Here is a 21712-nt window from a genome sequence, read left to right on the forward strand (position 1 = left end):
CGTTCCCTCTGCGACACTCTGGTCCACTCTTCCATTACCCCTGACACCTCGTCCATTTCCCACAGCACCATCCCATGCAATCGCAGGAGGTGTAATACCTGCACTTTTACCTCCTCTCTCCTCATTATCCAAGGCCCTTTTAGGTGAAGCAGTGATTTACCAGTACTTCTTTCAATTTAGTGTACTGTATTGCTGCTCACAGTGTGGTCTCCTCTACATTGGGGAGATCAAACGCAGATTGGGTGACCGCTTTGCAGAACTTTTCACTCAGTCTGAAAACATGACCCCAAGCTTCCTGTCACATGCCATTTCAACACAACCACCTCCCCCCCCCCCCCCCCCCCCCCCCCCCCACCCCCGCACCCACTCTCATGCCCACATCTCTGTCCTGGGCTTGCTGCAGTGTTACAGTGAACATCAATGCAAGCTCCAGGAACAGCATCTCATTTACCGATTAGGCACACTGCAGCCCGCTGGACTGAACATTGAGTTCAATAATTTCAGAGCATGACTGGCCCACTTTTTTTAATTTTTAGTTTTTTTTTCTTTTCGTTTGTTTCATTCATTTTTTTCACCGCTGTTTTTTTTTTCATGTTTGTGCTTTTGGCTAGGGCTGTTCATTATTCTGTCATTTAACACCCTCTCTGCACAGATGCTTTGTCTTTTACCACACCCTTTGCCTTTGCTCCATGACCACCTTGTCAGTTATTCTCTGTGACCCTCTGTCCTATCTACACCTTCCCTTTTGTTATCTTTTGCCCCACCCCCACTTTTTATTTGCTTAAAACCGATTACATTTTTAACCTTTGCCAGTTCTGATGAAAGGTCACTGACCTGAAACATTGGGCTGGATTTTACGTTGCGCGGATGGGAGCTGGCCACTGATGTAAAAGTCAGTGGTAAACCCGCTAATGCCTAGCCCGTGGATCCGTCCCATATTTTACGGGCCACTGGGCTTTAATTGTTCCGAGGTAGGACTTCCACCTGCTTGAGGGAAGAAGTCCCTCCTCATTGAGCTGCTGGCCAATCATTGGATGTGGAGCCAGGACTGCAGGTAAGTTGGGGTTGCCTCACGGGGTAATTGGTCATACCCCGGCGAGGCAAGGGTGGTCGTTTGGGGCGAAGGGGGCATCTTGGGTCCTGGGGGTGGTTGGGGAATCATGGGCAGCCCTCATTGGACAGCCTTTCACGTCTCACAGATGCCCGCTTGTCATGGGTAAAATTCCCACGGAGGCAGGGGAAGGCCGTTAAGTGGCTGTTAAGTGGCCACTTAAGGGCCTTGATTGTCCTAGGGCTGTTTTTCGCCCCCTCCCCCGCCCTAAGTCAAGTGGGCGGAGGCGGGAGCGGGTCGGGAAGGCCTCCTGGAGCCTTCCGTTCAATTTTGTGCCACCAACTGCAACCCCCTCCCCTACAGTCACCATCTGGCTTGCTGGGGTGGCGTAAAATTCTGGCCATTGCTGCTTCTCTCTCCACAGATGCTGCCAGACCTGAGTATTTCCAGCAATTGTTTTTATTTAAGATGGGATCAACCCTGGTTCAATGAAGAGTGTAATAGAGCATGCTGGGAGCAGTACCAGGCATATCTGAAAATGAAGTGCCAACCTGGTGAAGCAACAACACAGGATTACACACATGCTAAACAGTGGAAGCAGCACGCTTATTGACAAAGCAAAGCAATCCCACAACCAGCGGATCAGATTAAAGCTCTTTTAGTCCTGTCACATCTAGTCTTGAATGATGGTGGACAAATTTTTAAAAAAATTAACTGGAGGAGGAGGTTCCACAAATATCCATATCCTCAATGATGGGGAAGCCCAGCACATCAGTATAAAAACCAAAGCTGAAGAATTTGCAACCACCTTCAGCCAGAAATGCCAAGTAGATGATCCATCTCAGTCTCCTTCTGAGGTCCCCAGCATCACAAAAGCCAGTTTTCAGCCAATTCAAATCATTTCATATGATAACAAGAAATGGATGAAGGCAATAGGCAATTGGGGGAGGTTTGGGTGCATGGGGAAACTCTCCACTGATTGGAGTCATACCTAGCACAAAGGAAGATGGTGTGGTTGTTAGAGGCCAATCATATTAGCCCAAGGACATTGCTGCACGAGTTCCTCAGGGTAGTGTCCTAGACCCCACTATCTTCAGCTGCTTCATCAATGACCTTCCCTCCATCAGAAGGTCAGAAGTGGGGATGTACACTGGTGATTGCACAGTGTTCAGTACCATTCACAACTCCTCAGAAACTGAAGCAAGATCTGGGCAACATTCAGGCTTGGGCTGAATAAGTGGCAAGTAACATTTATGCCACATAAGTGGTAGGTAATGATCATCTCCAACAAGCGAGAATCTAACCATCTCCCTTTGACATTCAACGGAATTACCATTGCTGAATCTCCCACCATCAGCATCCTGGGTGTCACCATTGACCAAAAACTTAACTGAACCAACCATATAAATACTTTGCCTACAAGAGCAGGTCAGAGGCTGGAAAATCTGTGGCGAATAACTCACTGCCTGACTCCCCAAAGCCTGCCCACCATATACAAGGCATAATTCACGAATGTGATTGAATACTGTCCACTTGCTTAGATGAGTGCAGCTCCAACAACACTTGGAAAGCTTGAAACATCCAGGACAAATAGCCTGCTTGATAAGTACTCCATCTGCCACCTTAGATATTCGCTCCCTCCACCACCACCAGCGCACAATGGCAGCAGTGTGTTCCATTTCCAAGATGCACTGCAGCAACTCACCAAGCCTCCTTCGATAGTACCTTCCAAACCCATGACCTCTACCACTTGGAAGGACAAGGGCAGCAGTCACATGGGAACACCACCACCTATAACTTCTCTTCCAAGCCACACACCATCCTGGCTTGGAACTATATTGCTGTTTGTTGATTGCCACTGGTTCAAGATCCTGGAACTCCCTCCCCAAAAGCACTTTAGGTGTACCTACATTAGATGGACTGTAGTGGTTCAAGAAGGTTGCTCACTACCAACTACTTAAGGGCAATTGGTGATGGGCAACAAATGCTAGCCTTGCCAGTGATGTTAACAATCCATGAATGAGAAAAAGAATAATGCCTAGCTTCTATGTGTCAAATACCATGGATTGGAGCACTTCATGCAGAATATTGCAGGTACTAAGTGTGCCCCATCTAATGGTTTTGGACCATTGCAGACAGCCTTTAAGCAGCACTTATCTTTTGATAATGCAAAAAGCACAGTTTTTTTAAATTTCCAAAATATACTTTAATCATAAAAATATGTAAAAATTACATTACCAGTTTCAAACAGCACCAAGTCAAAAAATACAAACAGTGCAAAGGAGGTCCGTTTGCTTCATTACAATCATGAGTTGCCTCACAACCCTTCCATTTCACATTTGTCATGCCAATTACATTTTTACATTTTACAGCAAATGAAAATTTTCCCGATACAGTTCAAGGGATTTCCCATGGATCCAGCCCCTCAGTTCAACTTGGTGGGGGAACCTTATTACACTGTGGTCTTTCCCCATTGAGCCTTTGCTGCGGCTGCCCCAAGCTTTAGTGCGTCCCTCAGCACGTAGTCCTGGACCTTGGAATGTGCCAATCTACAACATTCGGTTGGACAACTCTTTGCGCTGGAAGACTAGCAAGTTTCGGGCAGACCAAAGGGTGTCTTTCACCGAATTGAGAGTCCTCCAGCAGCAGTTGATGTTTGTCTCGGTGTGCGTCCCTGGGAACAGCCCGCAGAGCACAGACTCCTGTATTACAGAGCTGCTTGGGATGAACCTCGACAAAAACCACTGCATCTCTTTCCACACCTGCTTTGCAAAGACACATTCCAGGAGGAGGTGGGCAACCGTCTCTACCCCACCAGAGTCACCGCGGGGGCATTGCGCGGAGGGGGCGAGACTTTGGGCGTGCAGGAAGGATCTGACTGGGAGGGCTGTTCTTACCACCAGCTAAGCTACATCTTGGTGCTTGTTTGAAAGTTCTGGTGATGAGGCATTCTGCCAAATGACTTTGGCGGTCTGCTCGGGGAACCATCCGACAGGATCCACCGTCTCCTTTTCCTGTAGGGCCTTGAGGACATTCCCTGCAGACCACTGCCTGATGGATCGGTGGTCAAAGGTCCATCCTTCGCAACACCGGGGACAGATAGAACCTCAGCACGTAGTGACACTTGGAGTTTGCGTACTGGAGGTCTACACACAGCTTGATGCAGCCGCACACTAAGGTGGTCATCAGGATGAGAGCCACGTTGGGTACATTATTCCCGCCCTTATCCAGAGGTTTGAACATAGTGTCCCTCCGGACCGGTCCATTTTAGATCCCCAGATGAAGCGGAAAATGGCTCGGGTGACTGCCACAGAGCAGGAGTGGGGTATGGGCCAGACCTGCGCCACGTACAGCAACAACGTGAGCGCCTCGCACCCGATGACCAGGTTCTTACCCACAATGGAGAGAGATCGCTGCCCCCACATGCTCAACTTTTGTTGTACCTTGGCTACTCACTCCTCCCAGGTTTTGGTGCACGCTCCGGCCCTTCTGAACCATATCCCCAGCACCTTCAGGTAGTCTGACCTGATGGTGAAGGGGACAAAGGATCAGTCAGCCCAGTTCCCAAAGAACATGGCCTCGCTCTTGCCGTGGTTAACTTTGGCTCCCGAGGTCAGTTCGAACTGGTCGCAGATGCTCATCAGTCTGCGCACGGACAGCGGATCCGAGCAGAAGACGGCGACGTCATCCATGTACAGGGAGGTTGTCACCTGAGTGCCTCCGCTGCCTGGGATTGTCACCCCTCTTATGCTCGCATCCTTCCTAATAGACTCAGCAAAGGGTTCAATACAGCAAACAAACAAGACCGGGGAGAGAGGACAGCCCTATCTGACTCCAGATTGGTTCGGGAAACTTTCCGATTCCCACCCACTGATTGAGACTGCACTACTGATGTTTGTGTAGAGCAGTTTGATCCAATTGCAGATTCCCTCCCCAAACCCCATTTTGGAAAGCACGTCCATCATGTAGGTGTGCGATATCCTGTCAAAAGCCTTCTCCTGGTCCAGGCTGATGAGGCAGGTGTCCACCTTCCTGTCCTATACGTAGGTGATCGTATCCCTCGCGTTGGCGAGGCTATCAGAGATATTCCTGCTGGGTGCAGTACAGGTCTGATCAGGGTGGATCACCAACTCCAGAGCAGACTTGACTCGACCGGCTATGACTTTGGACAGAATCTTGTCGTCAACATTAAGCAGTGAGATGGGCCGCCAATTTCTGATTTCTGCCCTCTCCCCCTTCCGCTTGTAGATGAGGGTGATGATGCCTTTCCTCATGGATTCTGACATGCTGCCGGCCAGGAGCATACTCTCGTATACTTCCAGCAGGTCCGGGCCGACCCAGTCCCACAGGGCCGAGTACAACCCGACCGGTAAGCCGTCGCTTCTGGGTGTTTTACTCGTCTCGAAGGACTCGACGGCCTTTGTCAGCTCGTCCAGAGTTAGCGGCTTGTCCAGTCTCTCCCTCCTGCTGTCATCTAAGACCTCTGTGATAGATGACAGGAAGGACTGGGAGGCTCTGCTGTCTGTGGGCTTCGCGTCATACAGCCTAGCATAAAAGGATTTTCTGATCCTTAGTATGTCGGACTGCGAAGACGTTACCGAGCCATCCTCTTCCTTCAGGCTGCTGATAACAGAGCTCTCTGTGTGTACCTTTTGGAAGAAGTAACGCGAGCACGTCTCATCCTGCTCAATGGAGCGGACTCTGGACCGGAAGATGATTTTGGGGACTCCGTGGCAAAGAGCGAGGCCTGCTGGCTCTTCACCTCTTGGAGCTCCTCCTTGACCTCGACCCCCATCGACTGCAGCCGGAGCAGATTTTGCATACTTTTCTGGAGTCGGGACATTTCCCTCTGTGTGTCTCTCTCTCGCCCTCTGGACACCTTTGTGGATGAAGAACCTCTTGATGTCCTCTTTGATTGCTTCCCACCAGTGAACTGGAGACTCAAAGAGGGGTTTCACGGTCCTCCAACCTTTGTAATCCCTTTTGAGTTCCTCAACACTCTTTGGGGTCAGCAGTGTAGCACTGCTGTAAACATACCAGGTCACCAAGCAGACTTGCCTTCTGTATGTGCTCCCAAATCTCACATGCTCCCTGTTTCTTCTTCACCTTATAGCCACTGTTCCCTGGCCACAGTCCCATCCCCAACCACAGTTACTGTCTGATAATGTTCTCGGAAAAAGCTGCTCTTGGTATATTTACCTCTCTTCACATCATTAAGCTTTGGCTGGATATCTGGCAGTGTGATGATGCCCGTTATATAATATTGTGGTAACAGGTTGATAAATAACCAACAGTTTTTCATTTTAAGATTCAAAACTAACTACTAGATTTTTCCTTTCAATGAACAAGTGAGTTTTTCAAGAAAAAAAGCTTATTTTTTGATTGCTCGACCAAATTAATTCCCCAAATCCACACTAACAGTGAACAAAACAGGTTAATGTCCAAATAACAGTTTTTTACAAAATGTTTTTGTTTTCTGTTCTCATCAAGGTGTGAGACATGTTCAAGCTGGGCACTGGAACATATCCCCAAATCAGGCAACCTGTGACAGCATCAAACACTTCCAGATTAGGTACAGCATGAGTTAGATACAGAGTAAAGCTCCTTTTAGACTGCCTCAACAAGCACTCCCAGGTCAAGTACATCACAGGTTGACGGCAGAGAAAAGCTACAGTTCATCTAACAGAGCGCTAAAAAGTGGATCGCAGAATATTTTTTTAATGCTAATTTGGTGCACAGTAAAGTGTGGCTTGTATGGCTATCATCTGCTACTTGTATGGTGCATGCCTGTGGCACTGTAGCCAATTGCAGCACTGTAGACTGTGCTCGAAAGGAGACAAGCAACCTTCTCCGCAACGAGGAAAGTATCCCTGAGAAGAAGGGGGAGGCAGCTGAAACCAGTGACCCAGCACCTACCCTGCGCCCGGAAACCCCTCCTCCACAGACAGAATCAACGGAGGAGGAGGCAGCAGATGGACAAACAGGTCAGTGGCAAGTGGTACAAAGGAGAACCACAAAGAAAAGACCTCCAAAAGCGGAACAGGCCACCACCCAAACCAGTGGCAAGAGGAGGTTACCGTCTGAGACAGACTATAGCAGCTCCTCTTCACTGGACGAGGAAGTGCTGGAACGACGGCCCCTTCAAAAGAGGTGACAGAACTCAAAAGAGCTGGAAGATCAAGCCCCCCCAGCCCCCAGGCACTGGAAGCTGTGATGGGCCTGGCATGCCCCAACCCCAAAGCGCCACACCGAACGACATGGCCAGCGCATCCCAGCTCCAGGACACCGAGAGCAAAGACACGTCTGGTGCACCTCAGCTCCGGGAAGCCGGGAGCGTTGATGTTTTCGAGGAGGAACAGAGGGGAACAGCAGAGGATAACCCAATCCTTGCTGCTTACAAGACCCCTCCGATGTCACCCCAGCGGAACAAACCCTGCATGAAAACCAGGAGGGGTTTCTGAGCCCAACAAATGTGAAACAGCTTGTGCACACTATGGGTATGCAGGAACATCCTGAAGGACTGGGACTAGCAAGGACAAATGGTATGGGAAGCAACAACTAACTTTAAAAAAATGGGTATAAGGATTGCTTCCATTAATCCGCATAGCATTAAATCCACTACGCAATGTGTTTCAACCTTGGATTACCTCGCCAAGGTCAAAGCCGACCTACTGTTTCTGCAGGAGTGTGGAATACCACACCTCAACACCTACAGGCAGTGGTCGCGATGGTGGTCCCACGGGCCATCGATCTGGTCAGGGGGTAATGATTGCCGTTCCTCCGGCCTGGGTATTCTGCTGCGGGGAGGTAACTTCACCATCTCCGAAGTTAAGGAGGTGGTGGGCGTTCGCCTCCTCGTAGCAGACGTAATGTACAACAACGAACCGCTCCGGTTGATCAACGTGTACGCCCCGGTTCAATGCAGCGAGCGGCTGACCGTCTTCCAGCAGCTCCCACTGCTGCTGGTGATGTCCAGGCCGGTCATCCTAGGCGATGACTTCAACTGCATCATCGATGCAGCTGGACGATCCGGCAGAGACGACCGCAAACTGGACACTACGTCCAGATTCCTAATAGAAACAGTAAAAGATGCCAAACTGCACGACTTCTTCAGCAAACCTGCAGACGGAGTGCAGCGCAGATACACATGGTCAAGATCGGACGGGTCTGCCCGTTCCAGGATTGACTTCCTGTTTGTGTCCCGTGCTGTCATGGTCGGATCCACCGACGTCAAGCCGGTGTTCTTCTCCGACCACTGCCTCTTACTGGCTGACTGTCACTTACAGGACGACCAGCGGGTTGGCAGGGGTACATGGAAGCTCAATGCTACACTCTAACCCCAGAGAACGTTGAGGAACTCAAAAGGGATTACAAAGGTTGGAGGACCGTGAAACCCCTCTTTGAGTCTCCAGTTCACTGGTGGGAAGCGATCAAGGAGAACATCAAGAGGTTCTTTATCCGCAAAGGTGTTCAGAGGGCGAGAGAGACACAGAGGGAAATGTCCCAACTCCAGAAAATTATGCAAAATCTGCTCCAGCTGCAGTCGATGGGGGTCGAGGTCAAGGAGGACCTCCAAGAGGTGAAGAGCCAGCAGGCCTCACTCTTTGCCACGGAGGCCTCCAAAATCATCTTCAGGTTCAGAGTCTGCTCCATCGAGCAGGATGAGACATGCTCACGTTACTTCTTCCAAAAAGTACAGAGACAGAGCTCTGTTGTCAGCAGCCTGAAGGAAGAGGATGGCTCGGTAACGTCTGCGCAATCCGACATACTAAGGTTCAGCAAATCCTTTTATGCTGGGCTGTATGACGCGAAGCCCACAGACAGCAGAGCCTCCCAGTCCTTCCTGTCATCTATCACAGAGGTTTTGGATGACAGCAAGAGGGAGAGACTGGACAAGCCGCTAACTCTGGATGAGCTGACAAAGGCCGTTGAGTCCTTCGAGACGAGTTAAACTCCCAGAAGCGACGGCTCACCAGTTGAGTTGTGCTCGGCCCTGTGGGATTGGGTCGGCCCGGACCTGCTGGAAGTATACGTGAGTATGCTCTTGGCCGGCAGCATGTCAGAATCCATGAGGAAAGGCATCATCACCCTCATCTACAAGCGGAAGGGGGAGAGGGCAGAAATCAGAAATTGGCGGCCCATCTCACTGCTTAATGTTGACGACAAGATTCTGTCCAAAGTCATAGCCGGTCGAGTCAAGTCTGCTCTGGAGTCGGTGATCCACCCTGATCAGACCTGTACTGTACCCGGCAGGAAGATCTCTGATAGTCTCGCGCTACTCAGGGATACGATCGCCTATGTGCGGGACAGGAGGGTGGACACCTGCCTCATCAGCCTGGACCAGGAGAAGGCTTTTGACAGGATATTGCACACCTACATGATGGACGTGCTTTCCAAAATGGGGTTTGGTGAGGGAATCTGCAATTGGATCAAACTGCTCTACACAAACATCAGTAGTGCAGTCTCAATCAATGGGTGGGAATCGGAAAGTTTCCCGAACCAATCTGGAGTCAGACAGGGCTGTCCTCTCTCCCCGGTCTTGTTTGTTTGCTGTATTGAACCCTTTGCTGAGTCTGTTAGGAAGGATGCGAGCATAAGAGGGGTGACAATCCCAGGCAGTGGAGGCAATCAGGTTAAATCCTCCCTGTACATGGATGACGTCGCCGTCTTCTGCTCGGATCCGCTGTCCGTGCGCAGACTGATGAGCATCTGCGACCAGTTCGAACTGACCTCGGGAGCCAAAGTTAACCACGGCAAGAGCGAGGCCATGTTCTTTGGGAACTGGGCTGACCGATCCTTTGTCCCCTTCACCGTCAGGTCTGACTACCTGAAGGTGCTGGGGATATGGTTCGGAAGGGCCGGGGCGTGCACCAAAACCTGGGAGGAGCGAGTAGCCAAGGTACAACACAAGTTGAGCTTGTGGGGGCAGCGATCTCTCTCCATTGTAGGTAAGAACCTGGTTATCAGGGGCGAGGCGCTCACATTGTTGCTGTACGTGGCACAGGTCTGGCCCATACCCCACTCCTGCGCTGTGGCGGTCACCCGAGCCATTTTCCGCTTCATCTGGGGATCTAAAATGGACCGGGTCCGGAGGGACATGATGTTCAAACCTCTGGATAAGGGTGGACAAAACTTACCCAACATCGCCCTCGTCCTGATGACCACCTTCGTGTGCGGCTGCATCACGCTGTGTGTAGACCTTCAGTATGCAAACTCCAAGTGTCACTACGTGCTGAGGTTCTATCTGTCCCCGGTGTTGCAAAGGATGGGCCTGGTCACATTGCCAAGGAACGCTCCATCCAGTTGGACCGTGCCCTACCACCTAAATTTCGTGGAGCAGTTTCTGTGGGAAAACACCTTTGACTCCCTATCCATCAGGCAGTGGTCTGCACAGAATGTCCTCAAGGCCCTACGGGTAAAGGAGACGGTGGATCCTGTCGGATGGTTCCCCGAGCAGACCTCCAAAGTCATTTTGGCAGAATGCCTCATCACCAGAACTCTCAAACAAGCACCAAGATGTAGCTTGGCTGGTGGTGAGAAGAGCCCTCCCCGTCAGATCCTTCCTGCACGCCCGAAGTCTCACCCCCTCCCACAGTGGCTGTGGTGGGGAAGAGACAGTTGCCCACCTCCTTCTGGAATGTGTCTTTGCAAAGCAGGTGTGGAAAGAGATGCAGTGGTTTTTGTCGAGGTTCATCCCAAGCAGCTCTGTAACACAGGAGTCTGTGCTCTCCGGGCTGTTCCCAGGGACGCACACTGAGACAAACATCAACTGCTGCTGGAGGACTCTCAATTCGGTGAAAGATGCCCTTTGGTCTGCCCGAAACATGCTGGTCTTCCAGCGCATAAAGTTGTCCACGACCGAAAGTTGTAGACTGGCTCATTCCAAGGTCCAGGACTACATGCTGAGGGACGCACTAAAGCTTGGGGCAGCCGCAGCAAAGGCTCAATGGGGAAAGACCACAGTGTAAGGTCCCCCCACCAAGCTGAACTGAGGGGCTGGATCCATGGGAAACCCCTCGAATTGTATCGGGAAAATTTTCATTTGCTGTAAAATGTAAAAATGTAATTGGCATGACAAATGTGAAATGGAAGGGTTTGTGAGGCAACTCATGATTGTAATGAAGCAAATGGACCTCCTTTGCACTGTTAGTAATTTTTGACTTGGTGCTGTTTGAAACTGTTTGGTGATGTATTTTTTACAGATTTTTATGAATAAAGTATATTTTGGAAATAAAAAATAAGCATTGTAGACTGAGATGCTGCTGCTGCTTGCAGTAGAGTTGAGATTTGGCTAAGGAAGTAGTTGCCTCTGGAGGGAGCAATGACATGAAACTGCTGGGAGTCGTCATATCTGGCCAGGGGCTGGTTGAGTGCCACAGAGCTCCTGCACTCAGTAGCGACATAGGTTCTCAGCCAATGGTCTGTATGGATCGTCCTCAGCCATCAAGGAGTGGTAGAATGTAAAGCTTTCAAACAACTTAACAAAACTTAAGTTGAGTAATGTGCTGGCTCCCACCCCAAAGTAAATATTAATTGATGGGTTCACCAATCAAATCGGACAATCCAATTTTCACAATGGGCGTCATTTTCAACTTCACCCCAATGAGTCCAATGGGATGAAAATCTGCTAGGTTTCACAGTGGATGCCAACTTACTGTCCAGGTGGTGAATTTGAAAATTTCTCCCAGTATGTCCAGCAATTTCTGAACTGGACACTCAAAGTCTGATTTATCAAATTAATATGTTAAATTAAAATATCAAATTAAATTTTATTTACTTTTCTGTCTCATGACATGGAGAAAGTAGTTCTTCAGGTTTTCGATTCATTTTTGTTAGCAAAGCAAAGGTGAGAAATCAAGCCACAAAACCTCTCCCTGGCCTGTTTTGTCTGTCTGCATCTGCATGCCTTAAATGTGCTGTACTTTCTTGGTTCTGTACAACTGTTGTCATTTCAGCTAAGTATAGTTATATTGGAAGAGTGGTGCTTTTTGAATACTTGGCTCAAAATTATCCTACTCGTATAACAGTTGTTTTTTGGGAAATAATTCTGTGCTTAAAGCATGTCTGTCTTCCTGCATTAGGTCTGCCTATAGTCCTAGAACAAGTGACCTCAGCATTAGAGTGCTTCTACGTTTCCCTCAAAGGGTCAAAAATCAAGGGACTGCTGACTTTCTCCCCAACAGACCACGCCATACCTGGGAATGGCACAGTTGTCACCAGTAAGTACTATGAATGTAAGTTTGCTTCCAGGCTGGAAATTAATTGCCAGTGTGTTCTAAACATGTCTATTCCATCCTTTGCTGTTGTTCATATGAGTTTCTGGGTAAAATAAGTCCTTGGGACCAGTGCTACTATTGCATTAACTTATCAAGAGTCATTGCCAAGCAGGATTGTGCTTCCAGGATACAGTCAAAGTAAGATGCAGCATATTGTGTTGTGGAAAGCTAAGCTTCATCCGTAAACCTCATGGACTGAGCTCTTGATCTGAAACACGTTACTATGAGCAATTGGAAAATGACTTTTCACAATGCACACTATTGTTGCTGTGGTTCAACAGCACCCTATCATTTCTACTGATGTTGGATAGCCTTGCTTCATTAAAGCATTCCTTTGCTTTTCTTTAGTGGACAGGAGAGAACAGAAAACAGGGCTAAATTCCAGCTTTGCCAATATTCCAGAGTCAGGCAGACTGTGAATGGAAGCCCAGAGACACATGGAACAGCAAATCTGCTGAGGAGCACAGGTGAATGGCCCAGGCTGTAATTATAAATACTGCTACTTCAGACAGGAATCTCACCCTCTTAAACGGTGTGTTCACACATTGTTTTTAGGGAGGCCTCAAGTTTCTGAAACATGGTAAACATCTAGTTTTTAAAAATTCTGTTATTCACCTTGCACATTCTTCTCCAGCTGGGCGGTTGAACTTTAGATTCATATTAGGGGTACAGCTAATGATGCCCCCATGATTGTCCTGCAAGGGTTGGGATTCAAGCAGGGTAAAGGCCTGCTCGGGTATAAAATTGAAACCTGACCCAGGCCAGGCCTGACCTGACCATAGCCAACCTGAACCTGACCCAGGCCAGAGTCCTTTAATTTTTTTTTCGCACCTGACCCGACCCGATCCAACCCGAATATCGTTCATCCGTTTCAGGAGCAGGCTATTCCTGCAGATGGAGTTGTGGGGAATCATGGGTAAGCCTGATCCCATGACTTCTTGGAAGCAGCACTGTCCAGCCCGACCCGACCCGACCCGAGCCCGAATGCTGGACTCTGAATATAGACCCGACCCAACCCAACACATGTAGTCGGGTTCGGGTCGAGTAGCCAGTTTTTATAGCAGGGTGATTTGAGCAGAGCTCTGTAAATTGTTAGTGATGCTTTCTGACCTGGGCTACTTTACACTTGGTGATTGAATAAATCACATTTCATTCTTATTATGTTGTATGCTTTGGTTTTATTGGTACTTGGAGTTTTCACAGGAATGTAGATAAAACTGTGAAGTGAAAACCCCAAATCAGTGGTGGCTTTGTTCATGACCTGTTCCATTTTTTTCTTGTCTCAGTACTGCAGGCAGGAGGGAAGGATAGCATGAGTTTGGTTTTCAATGTAGGTATTAGTGATGCATATTGTCCAACAAAAGGCTGCATTATGTTCACTTGGGTCAGTCTCTCTGACAGTTCTTCCTCTGTCTATGATTAATCATTGTGCGACTGCAAGAGATTACAGCTAAATAGTTCAGCCAGGGTCAAACAAAGCCCACTTAGAGATCAAATACACCACCATTCAGTGATCCTGCCCATTGTAAGTTTAACCAGGAGTTTTGGCATTCTCATATTTAAACACTTAGGAAGAAAAATGATCCTTCATACATTACAAATATTTAAGCATTGAGTTCTGAGAATGAGCAGCAGTGTTTGTATGAGCAGCATTGCCAAGGTAGTGCTGGAGAGTTGACAGGCCTCATGTCTCAGGGGACTGAAAAATGCAAAGCTTTGGGCAGATTTCAGATTTGAGCTTTTCCCATGCACATACAGGCACATATGTGAGTGTTTGTGCTCTTAAAAGGTGAATGATCATGCAGTACTGTCCTTTTACCACTAAGTATCACTCGTGTACTTATTTGTTAAGTGGTAAGAAATTCAAAGTAGTCTCCCTATGTTTATGGGGAAAAAAGTGTGCTTCTTCAAATATTCCTTGTGTTTTTTTAATCCACTTCCTTTCCACCGTTTTGAATCTAAATTCTTCCAGGACTGCTCCAGTGGCGACATTGATGGGAAAAGGTCACTGTAACTGATAGAAAAAAGTTACCTGTGTCCTGAAGCTGTTCCATTTTATTTTATCTGGATTGCAAATTCAGATTGGTCTAGGAGCTGATGCAGAGCCATTTAGCCCTGGGCAACTTTTAACCTACACTTTAAGCTCACTAGAGACCTCAGGTTGTACTGGAAAAGCCATGACCTTTACACATCTTGAACATAGCCAGCACAAATTTAAACACATTCTCATCAAATATTCTGCAGTCAACTAGAACAAGAATCAAGTACAGAGCATCTCCTTCATATTGCCTTAACCTGAGCCTAAAAGCAGCTCTACCACAGAAGTGTAACTGTCTCCATTATCCATGTTGTCCATATCCTGTGGTTTATCTGAGCGATAGCTAACTTGTTACCAATTCGTATTGGGATTATGGGTACTTTATGGCTTTGTGTTTACTAGGAGCTGGATTGAAACTGACCATTCCTTCCTTTACATTTTCCACTCCATGCTGGGGTACCATTCCATGACCAACTGAAGTCCTCCAGCATCAGACCTATATAGTTATTGCAGGTGAATGCTTGTAGCAGGATATTCACCCATAAAGATCATCACAGCAAAGTCCAATCAAGCCCTGACTTGAAATTCATATACTTTTTCCAACAGTAGTCATTGGACAGGGATCAGGAGCAGCAACCACGGTTATTTTGTTTTCTCTCCCTAACTCGGGGACATTGAGGTCAGTTATAATGTCCCATCCTCTGTCCCAGCTCTGAGCTATCTTGGCACAGACCCAGTTTTGAAGTTCCCAATCTGTTTGGCGCAATTCCACAGTTGTACTCATCCAGTAAGCTACCAGGAAGCATCCATTTCTAGATACTAACACATTGTCTATGAATTTCTTTCACTTCAGGCACTATCACAGTATGGATCAGTTTAGCCATTACGATCTGTTACAGGCCACCACACAGAGGAAAGTAGCTGAAGGGCACAAAGCTAGCTTCTGTCTGGAAGACACAACATGTGACCCTGGCTATCGAAGGAGATATGCGTGCACAGCACATACTCAGGTATAAAGATGCAATGGCATCGATAGCTTGTACGGTAGTATGGGTTTGGATACGCCAACCATTAGGTGTGTATTTCTGTCAGATGGGTAAAACCAATCATCATCCTCCGGCATGTTGAGACTCCTGTATCATGATAGAAAGAAACAATATGGTAACAGAGAGGACTCTCATACTGCAACAGTGTGTCTCCCACTCTCAAACATTCCTTTTTTTGGAGGTCTAACTTAATTTGCCTCTTGGATTTTCTCCTACAGACAAGCCAACTGTCCAGGCTTCATGTATTTTCAGGTCTTTGTCTGCATTTGATAATGAATATTAGCGCTGGTCCAGGATCTTCCTCTTGATACTACTGGGGTCCTCCCTTCAGCATTTCTCCAGGCTTTGACTTCTTGTTGTTGTTTCAGGATGTTGAATATCACTGCACACTGAGGGAATTCTCTTCAGATCAGAAATTCCCACTTACAGGCAGTAGCTTTCAATCTGCTGGAACAGAATCAGCAGCACTTAGGAGATGAGAGCAGCACTGAAGGATGAGAGGGGAGAGAGGACCAAGGAGTGGCAGTAGGAAGATTGGGATGGGGAGTAATGCTTATGATGGGGGCAGGGGTTTGGGGGATGAGGAGAGTGCCAACATAAACTGAGGGAGAAGAGTGTCTCCATGACAGTGTGGTAACAGTATAAGCAACAATTTACAAATCATAGGAACATAGAAAATAGGAGCAGGAGTAGGGCATTCGACCTCTTGAGCTTGCTTTGCTATCAACGAGATCATGGTTGATCTTCTACCTCTATGCCATTTTCCCACACTATCCCCATATCCCTTGATATCTTTAATATCTAGAAATCTATCGATCTCTGTCTTGAATGTAATCTATGATTGAGCTTCCACAGCCCTCTGGGGTAGAGGATTCCAAAGATTCACCATTCTCTGATTGAAGATATTCCTTCTCGTCTCAGTCCTAAATGGCCTACCTCTTATTCAGGTTTAATTGCCAAGAGAACCAATAGATATCCACAGTGGTATTCAATTCCTCTACAAAAATAAGGCCATTGGCAAAAGAACCAGAAAGGAGATGTGGAGACATTTTATTACACTGAGTTATGATGATCTGGAATGCACTGCCTGAAAGGGTGATGGAAGCAGATTCAATAGTATTTTTCAAAAGCAAATTGGATATATACTTGGAAAGAAAAAACATTGCAGTGCTATGTGTAAAGAGAGTGGGACTAATTGGATACTCTCAAAGAGCCAGCACAGGCACAAAGGGCTGATTGGCTGCCTTCTGTGCTATATGATTCTATTCTTCTAAGAAATGAGAAAGAATGCCTGCAATTTATCACTGTGTACTGTGCACATGCGACGTGTTTGGTATACCTGCAGTTTAATTTACAACAAGCCCATGTCTTGCTGCATTCTTAGTGTAATTACATGTTTTAGGACCATGTTCAGGGATGTGTTTCAATTGACAGTTTTTTTTTCAGGGAGGGGAGTTGGGGTGGGGAGGTTACTGCTTTGCCTTTGCTGGGTTTCCAGGTTGGTATGTATGGGTCCCAGCTACAAGGCCTTTCTAACCTGCTCCTGTGTTGTTCACTCATCAATAATCCTGTAGTACATTGTGTGTCATTTGTATGTTCCCATATAATGTACTTTGAACCCCCTCCCAGACACTCACGGCCATCAATTTATTCCCCTTGTTGGAGTTGCTGACTCCTGCTGGGGTACAGTTTCATAAGTACCGGCACTTCACCAAATTGACCACTCTTATATGAGCATGACCAGTGAGTGTCAGCAAGGTATTTGACTGTGGAGGGCATCACCACCAAATTTGATTTTGTTCTCACTCAATATATATATGCAGAAAGAAGCAGACCTACACACTTTCAATGCTGCATAGTAATCAGGAGTCCAGAGAACCCAGGCTGATTTTTATTTTGTTTTCCCCCTCTGCTTCCCCATTTCCTTTGCCCCCTCAGCATCCCTATTACTACTCGCCATGGACCAAGTTAAAACCTTGGGACTTTGTGCCCTGATTTTATTTTAAAAAAGACATTTCAGAACTGTACGTTTATAATTGGTTTGATTAAATTTTCACAATTTTCACTTTTCCAATAGGGATTAGGTCCTGGTTGTTATGATACATATAATGCAGATATTGACTGCCAGTGGATTGATATAACAGACGTCGTTCCCGGCAACTACATACTGAAGGTATTGAAGTCATGTAATTCTTCCTATCGCTGGAACTGCATCACAAAAACGGGTTACAAGCAAAAGCTTGTCTGACAACTAATCCTCCTCTCACTTCTAGCTGCCAATCCTATTTCTGTGTCTCTCACTTTCTTCCCCCTCTCTTTTGTATGTCTATCTTTTTAAAAAAAATTTATGCTATTACAGTCAGTGGTCCTATGTGTTAAATTCCAGAAAGCCTGGTGGTGAAGGATAGAACTGGAGCCAATCTGCATGCTTTTTTTATAGGCTTTTATTTAGAGATACACATTACGAACATGCACCTCCTCACCCAACCATCACAGTTTGTCTATTCCTATTTAAAGGAATATAAGTGAATACTCAGTTAATGCCCACAACCTGTATACAATTAAAAACAATTAATATACAATTAACACTGTGAACTTCTCTTTTGGTCCTCTTAACCTTCAACTACCCTATCTTAAAACACACTTCTTCCTTTGTATTCTCATTGTGTTCAAATCAAGACTCATTGCACCATCTGCTACCCTTACTAGTTCATTCCCAGAATTACAAAACAGTGAAACTCCTCATCTATCTTCTGTCATTCTTATAATTGCTAGGCTTTCAAAATCCATGCTTGATGCCATCTAATCACAATTTTCCAATTTAGCTTCTCATTACAACCTTTGGTTCACAATAGGAAAGTATTTAAAAACACGTGTTGATTAACCTGGATCTCCTAATGAATAATGGACAGTTTTTATTCTTTCTTCAATCTTTAGTTGGATTGGCTGTAAAACTGGGCTTTGAAACAGGACAATTAAAAAATATATGTAGTTGCTCATGTTTCCAAAATGGATGGAGAATGCAAGAAAGAAAAAAATCCAGTGAGTCAGAGATTTTAAATCTAGCAAAAGTATTGCAATAGAGAAAAAGAGTAACGTTAAGCAGTGAACATGAAGAAAGAAATGAAAGGCTAGTGCAGAGTATTTGCTAGTACTCACCCCACTATTCTTTATTGTCTCTGCTTTTTTTAATCAATAATGTAAAATTGTGTTTGGGTATTTATTAATAGTTTAGTGTCAATTTCCATTAATTTTCTGTCCTGATATTTTAGCATATTACTGTAATATATGTATTTGTTTCAGTGTATGAGCTGAAAATGAAAAAAAAAACTGGTCAGGCCAGGGAGACTGGAGTTTCCCTGGATCTGCTAGCAATTTAACAATTAAACTTATTTGGAGTTTTGGTAAACCTTGTAGGGTTTTTTTTAATGTATAAGCTCCTCTGAGTTGACAGTATATTCTGAAATCTAGGGAAGGAAAATCACTAAAAAGAATGATTAACTTAATTGTACTTCAGCTTTGTCAGCAGCTTTAGTTTGAACTATGAGAAGGATTGAGTTGGGTATATGTGTGCACTGGAGGAGGTGGTGTGTGAATTAGAGATTTATTCTTTGTTTTCTTAGACTGTTACATGTTTTTATTTGGGAGAGTGAAGGCATTGGCAGGCCAGAGGGATTATTTCCCCCTTTGCAACTTCCTATTGATCCATGCCCTTTTGCATTAATCTCTACAATTTTGGCTTTTAAAAAAATTCGTTCATGGGATGTGAGTGTCACTAAAAAGGCCAGCATTTATTGTCCTTCCCTAATTGCCCTTGAGAAGGTGGTTGGGAGCCACCTTATTGAACCGCTGCAGTCCTTGTGGTGTAGGTACACCCATAGTGCTGTTAGGAAGGGAGTTCTAGGTTTTTGACCCAGTGAAGGAATTGTGATATAGTTCCAAGTCAGGATGATGTGTGACTTGGTGGGGAACTTGCAGGTGGTGTGGTCCTATGCATTGCTGCCAATGTCCTTTTTAAATGGTAGAGGTTGTGGGTTTGGAAGGTGCTGTCGAAGGAGTAAGTTGCTGCAGTGCATCTTGTAGATGGTATGCACTGCTGCCACAGTATACTAGTGGTGGAGGGAGTGAATGTTGAAGGTGGTGCATGGGGTGCCAATCATGCAGGCTACTTTGTCCTGGATGGTGTCAAGCTTCTTGAGTGTTGTTGAAGTGCACTCATCTTGGCAAGTGGGAGTATTCCATCACATTCATAACTTGTGTTTTGTACACAGTGGACAGGCTTTGGGAAGTCAGGAGGTGAGTTAACTTGCCACAGAATGCCCAGCCTCTGACCTGCTTTATACGGCTATTTATATGGCTTGTCCACAGAAAGCAGGAAAAATCTAATCCAGCCAATTAACACCCCATCAGTCATATTTCTATGGCTAGTTCAGTTAAGTTTTTGGTCAATAGTAACTCCTAGGATATTGATGGTGGGTTATTCAGTGATGGTAATGCCATTGAATATCAAGGAGAGATGGTTTTAATTCTCTCTTGTTGGAGATAGCCATTACCTGGCACTTGTGTGGCACGAATGTTACTTGCCACTTATCAGCCCAAGTCTGAATGTTGTCTAGGTCCTGCTGCATGCAGGCATGGACTTCAGTAACTGAGGAGTCGCAAAAAAATGGAACACTGTACAATCATCAGTGAATATCCCCACCTCTGACCTTATGATGGAGGGAAGGTAATTGATGAAGCAGCCAAAGATGGTTGGGCCTAGGACAATACCCTAAAGAACTCCTGCAGTGATGTCCTTGGACTAAAATGATTGGCCTTCAACAACCATCTTCCTTTGTGCTAGATACAACTCCAACTTGTGAAGAGTTTTCCCTTGATTCCCATTGACGTCAATGTTGTTAGGGCTCCTTGATGCTACATTCGGTCAAATGTGCCTTGATGTCAAGGACAGTCACTTTCACCTCACCTCTTGAATTCAGCTCTTTTTGCCCATGTTTGGATCAAGGCTGTAATGAGGTCAGGAACCAAGTGGCCCTTGCAGAATCCAAACTGAGAATTGGTGAGCAGGTTATTGCTGAGTAAGTGCTGCTTGATAGTATGGTCCATGACACCTTCCATCACTTTGTTGATTGAGAGTAGACTGATGGGGTGGTAATTGGCCAGATTAGATTTTTCCTGCTTTTTGTGGACAAGCCATATCTGGGCAATTTTCCACATTGGTTGCTTGGTTCCTGACCACATTGTCAGGTGGATGTCAATATTGTAGCTTGGCTAGGAGTACAGCTAGTTCTGGAGAACAAGTCTACACTAGTACAGCCGGGATGTTGTCAAGGCTCCTTGCCTTTGCTGTATCTGGTGCATTCAGCTGTTTCTTGATCTCATGTGGAGTGAATTAAATTGGCTGATGACTGGCATCTGTGACATTGGGGACCTCAGGAAAAGGCTGAGATGGATCATCCACTTGTCGCTTCTGGCTGAAGGTGGCTGCACATGCTTCAGACTTGGCTTTTGCTGGGCTCCTCCATCTTTGAGGAGGAGATGTTTTTGGATCCTCCTCCTCGTTATTTCTTTAATTGTCCACCACCATTCATGACTGGATATGGCAGAATTACAGAGCTTTGAACTGATCCATTTGTGTGGGATCGCTTCGCTCTGTACAAGCATGCTGCTTCTGCTCTTTAGCATGAGTATAGTCTTATGTTGTAGCTCCAGCAGGTTGGCATCTCGCTTTTAGGAATTCCTGGTGCTGCTCCTGGCATGCTCTCCTACACTCCTCATTGAACCAGGTTGGTCCCCTGGTTTGATTCTAATGGCAGAGTGAAGGATATGCCGGGCCATGAGGTTACAGATTGTGGTTAATACAATTCTGTAGCTGCTGATGGCCCACAGCGCCTCATGGATGCCAAGTTTTGAGCTGCTAGACCTGTTCTGAATCTATCCCATTTAGAATGGTGGTAATGTCAAGATGGGAAGATGGGTGTTCGAATCCAGAAAGCTTGTTGAATGTTGAAACTGGAGCTAATCTTTACTCTGTCTTACATTTATTTTGCAGAGTAAAAGATTACGAACATGTAGCTCCTTACTCAAACCTCCACAGTTTTAGTTAGTGTCTCCTTATATGTGCTCAAGTAAGATCCTAATTAACACCCTTCACCTGCGTATTCTTTCTTTTTTTCTTTTGGGCCTCCTTATCTCGAGAGACAATGGATACGCGCCTGGAGGTGGTCAGTGGTTTGTGAAGCAGCGCCTGGAGTGGCTATAAAGGCCAATTCTGGAGTGACAGGCTCTTCCACAGGTGCTG

At 46.3% G+C, this 21712-nt stretch overlaps 1 protein-coding gene across 1 annotated transcript in view; it reads left to right on the plus strand.

Moving 5' to 3' along the window:
• The window catches only part of LOC137351742 (protein-lysine 6-oxidase-like), a 42773-nt gene that overhangs the window by 9819 nt on the left and 11242 nt on the right, over positions 1 to 21712 (plus strand). Inside the window, exons 3-5 of the mRNA XM_068016528.1 lie at positions 12133 to 12270; positions 15219 to 15375; positions 17489 to 17584. Of these exons, the coding sequence (XP_067872629.1) occupies positions 12133 to 12270; positions 15219 to 15375; positions 17489 to 17584 (391 nt within the window). The remainder of the gene's footprint in view (positions 1 to 12132; positions 12271 to 15218; positions 15376 to 17488; positions 17585 to 21712) is intronic.

This window comes from Heterodontus francisci, chromosome 36, assembly GCF_036365525.1.
Source record: "Heterodontus francisci isolate sHetFra1 chromosome 36, sHetFra1.hap1, whole genome shotgun sequence".
NCBI classification, from domain to species: domain Eukaryota; kingdom Metazoa; phylum Chordata; class Chondrichthyes; order Heterodontiformes; family Heterodontidae; genus Heterodontus; species Heterodontus francisci.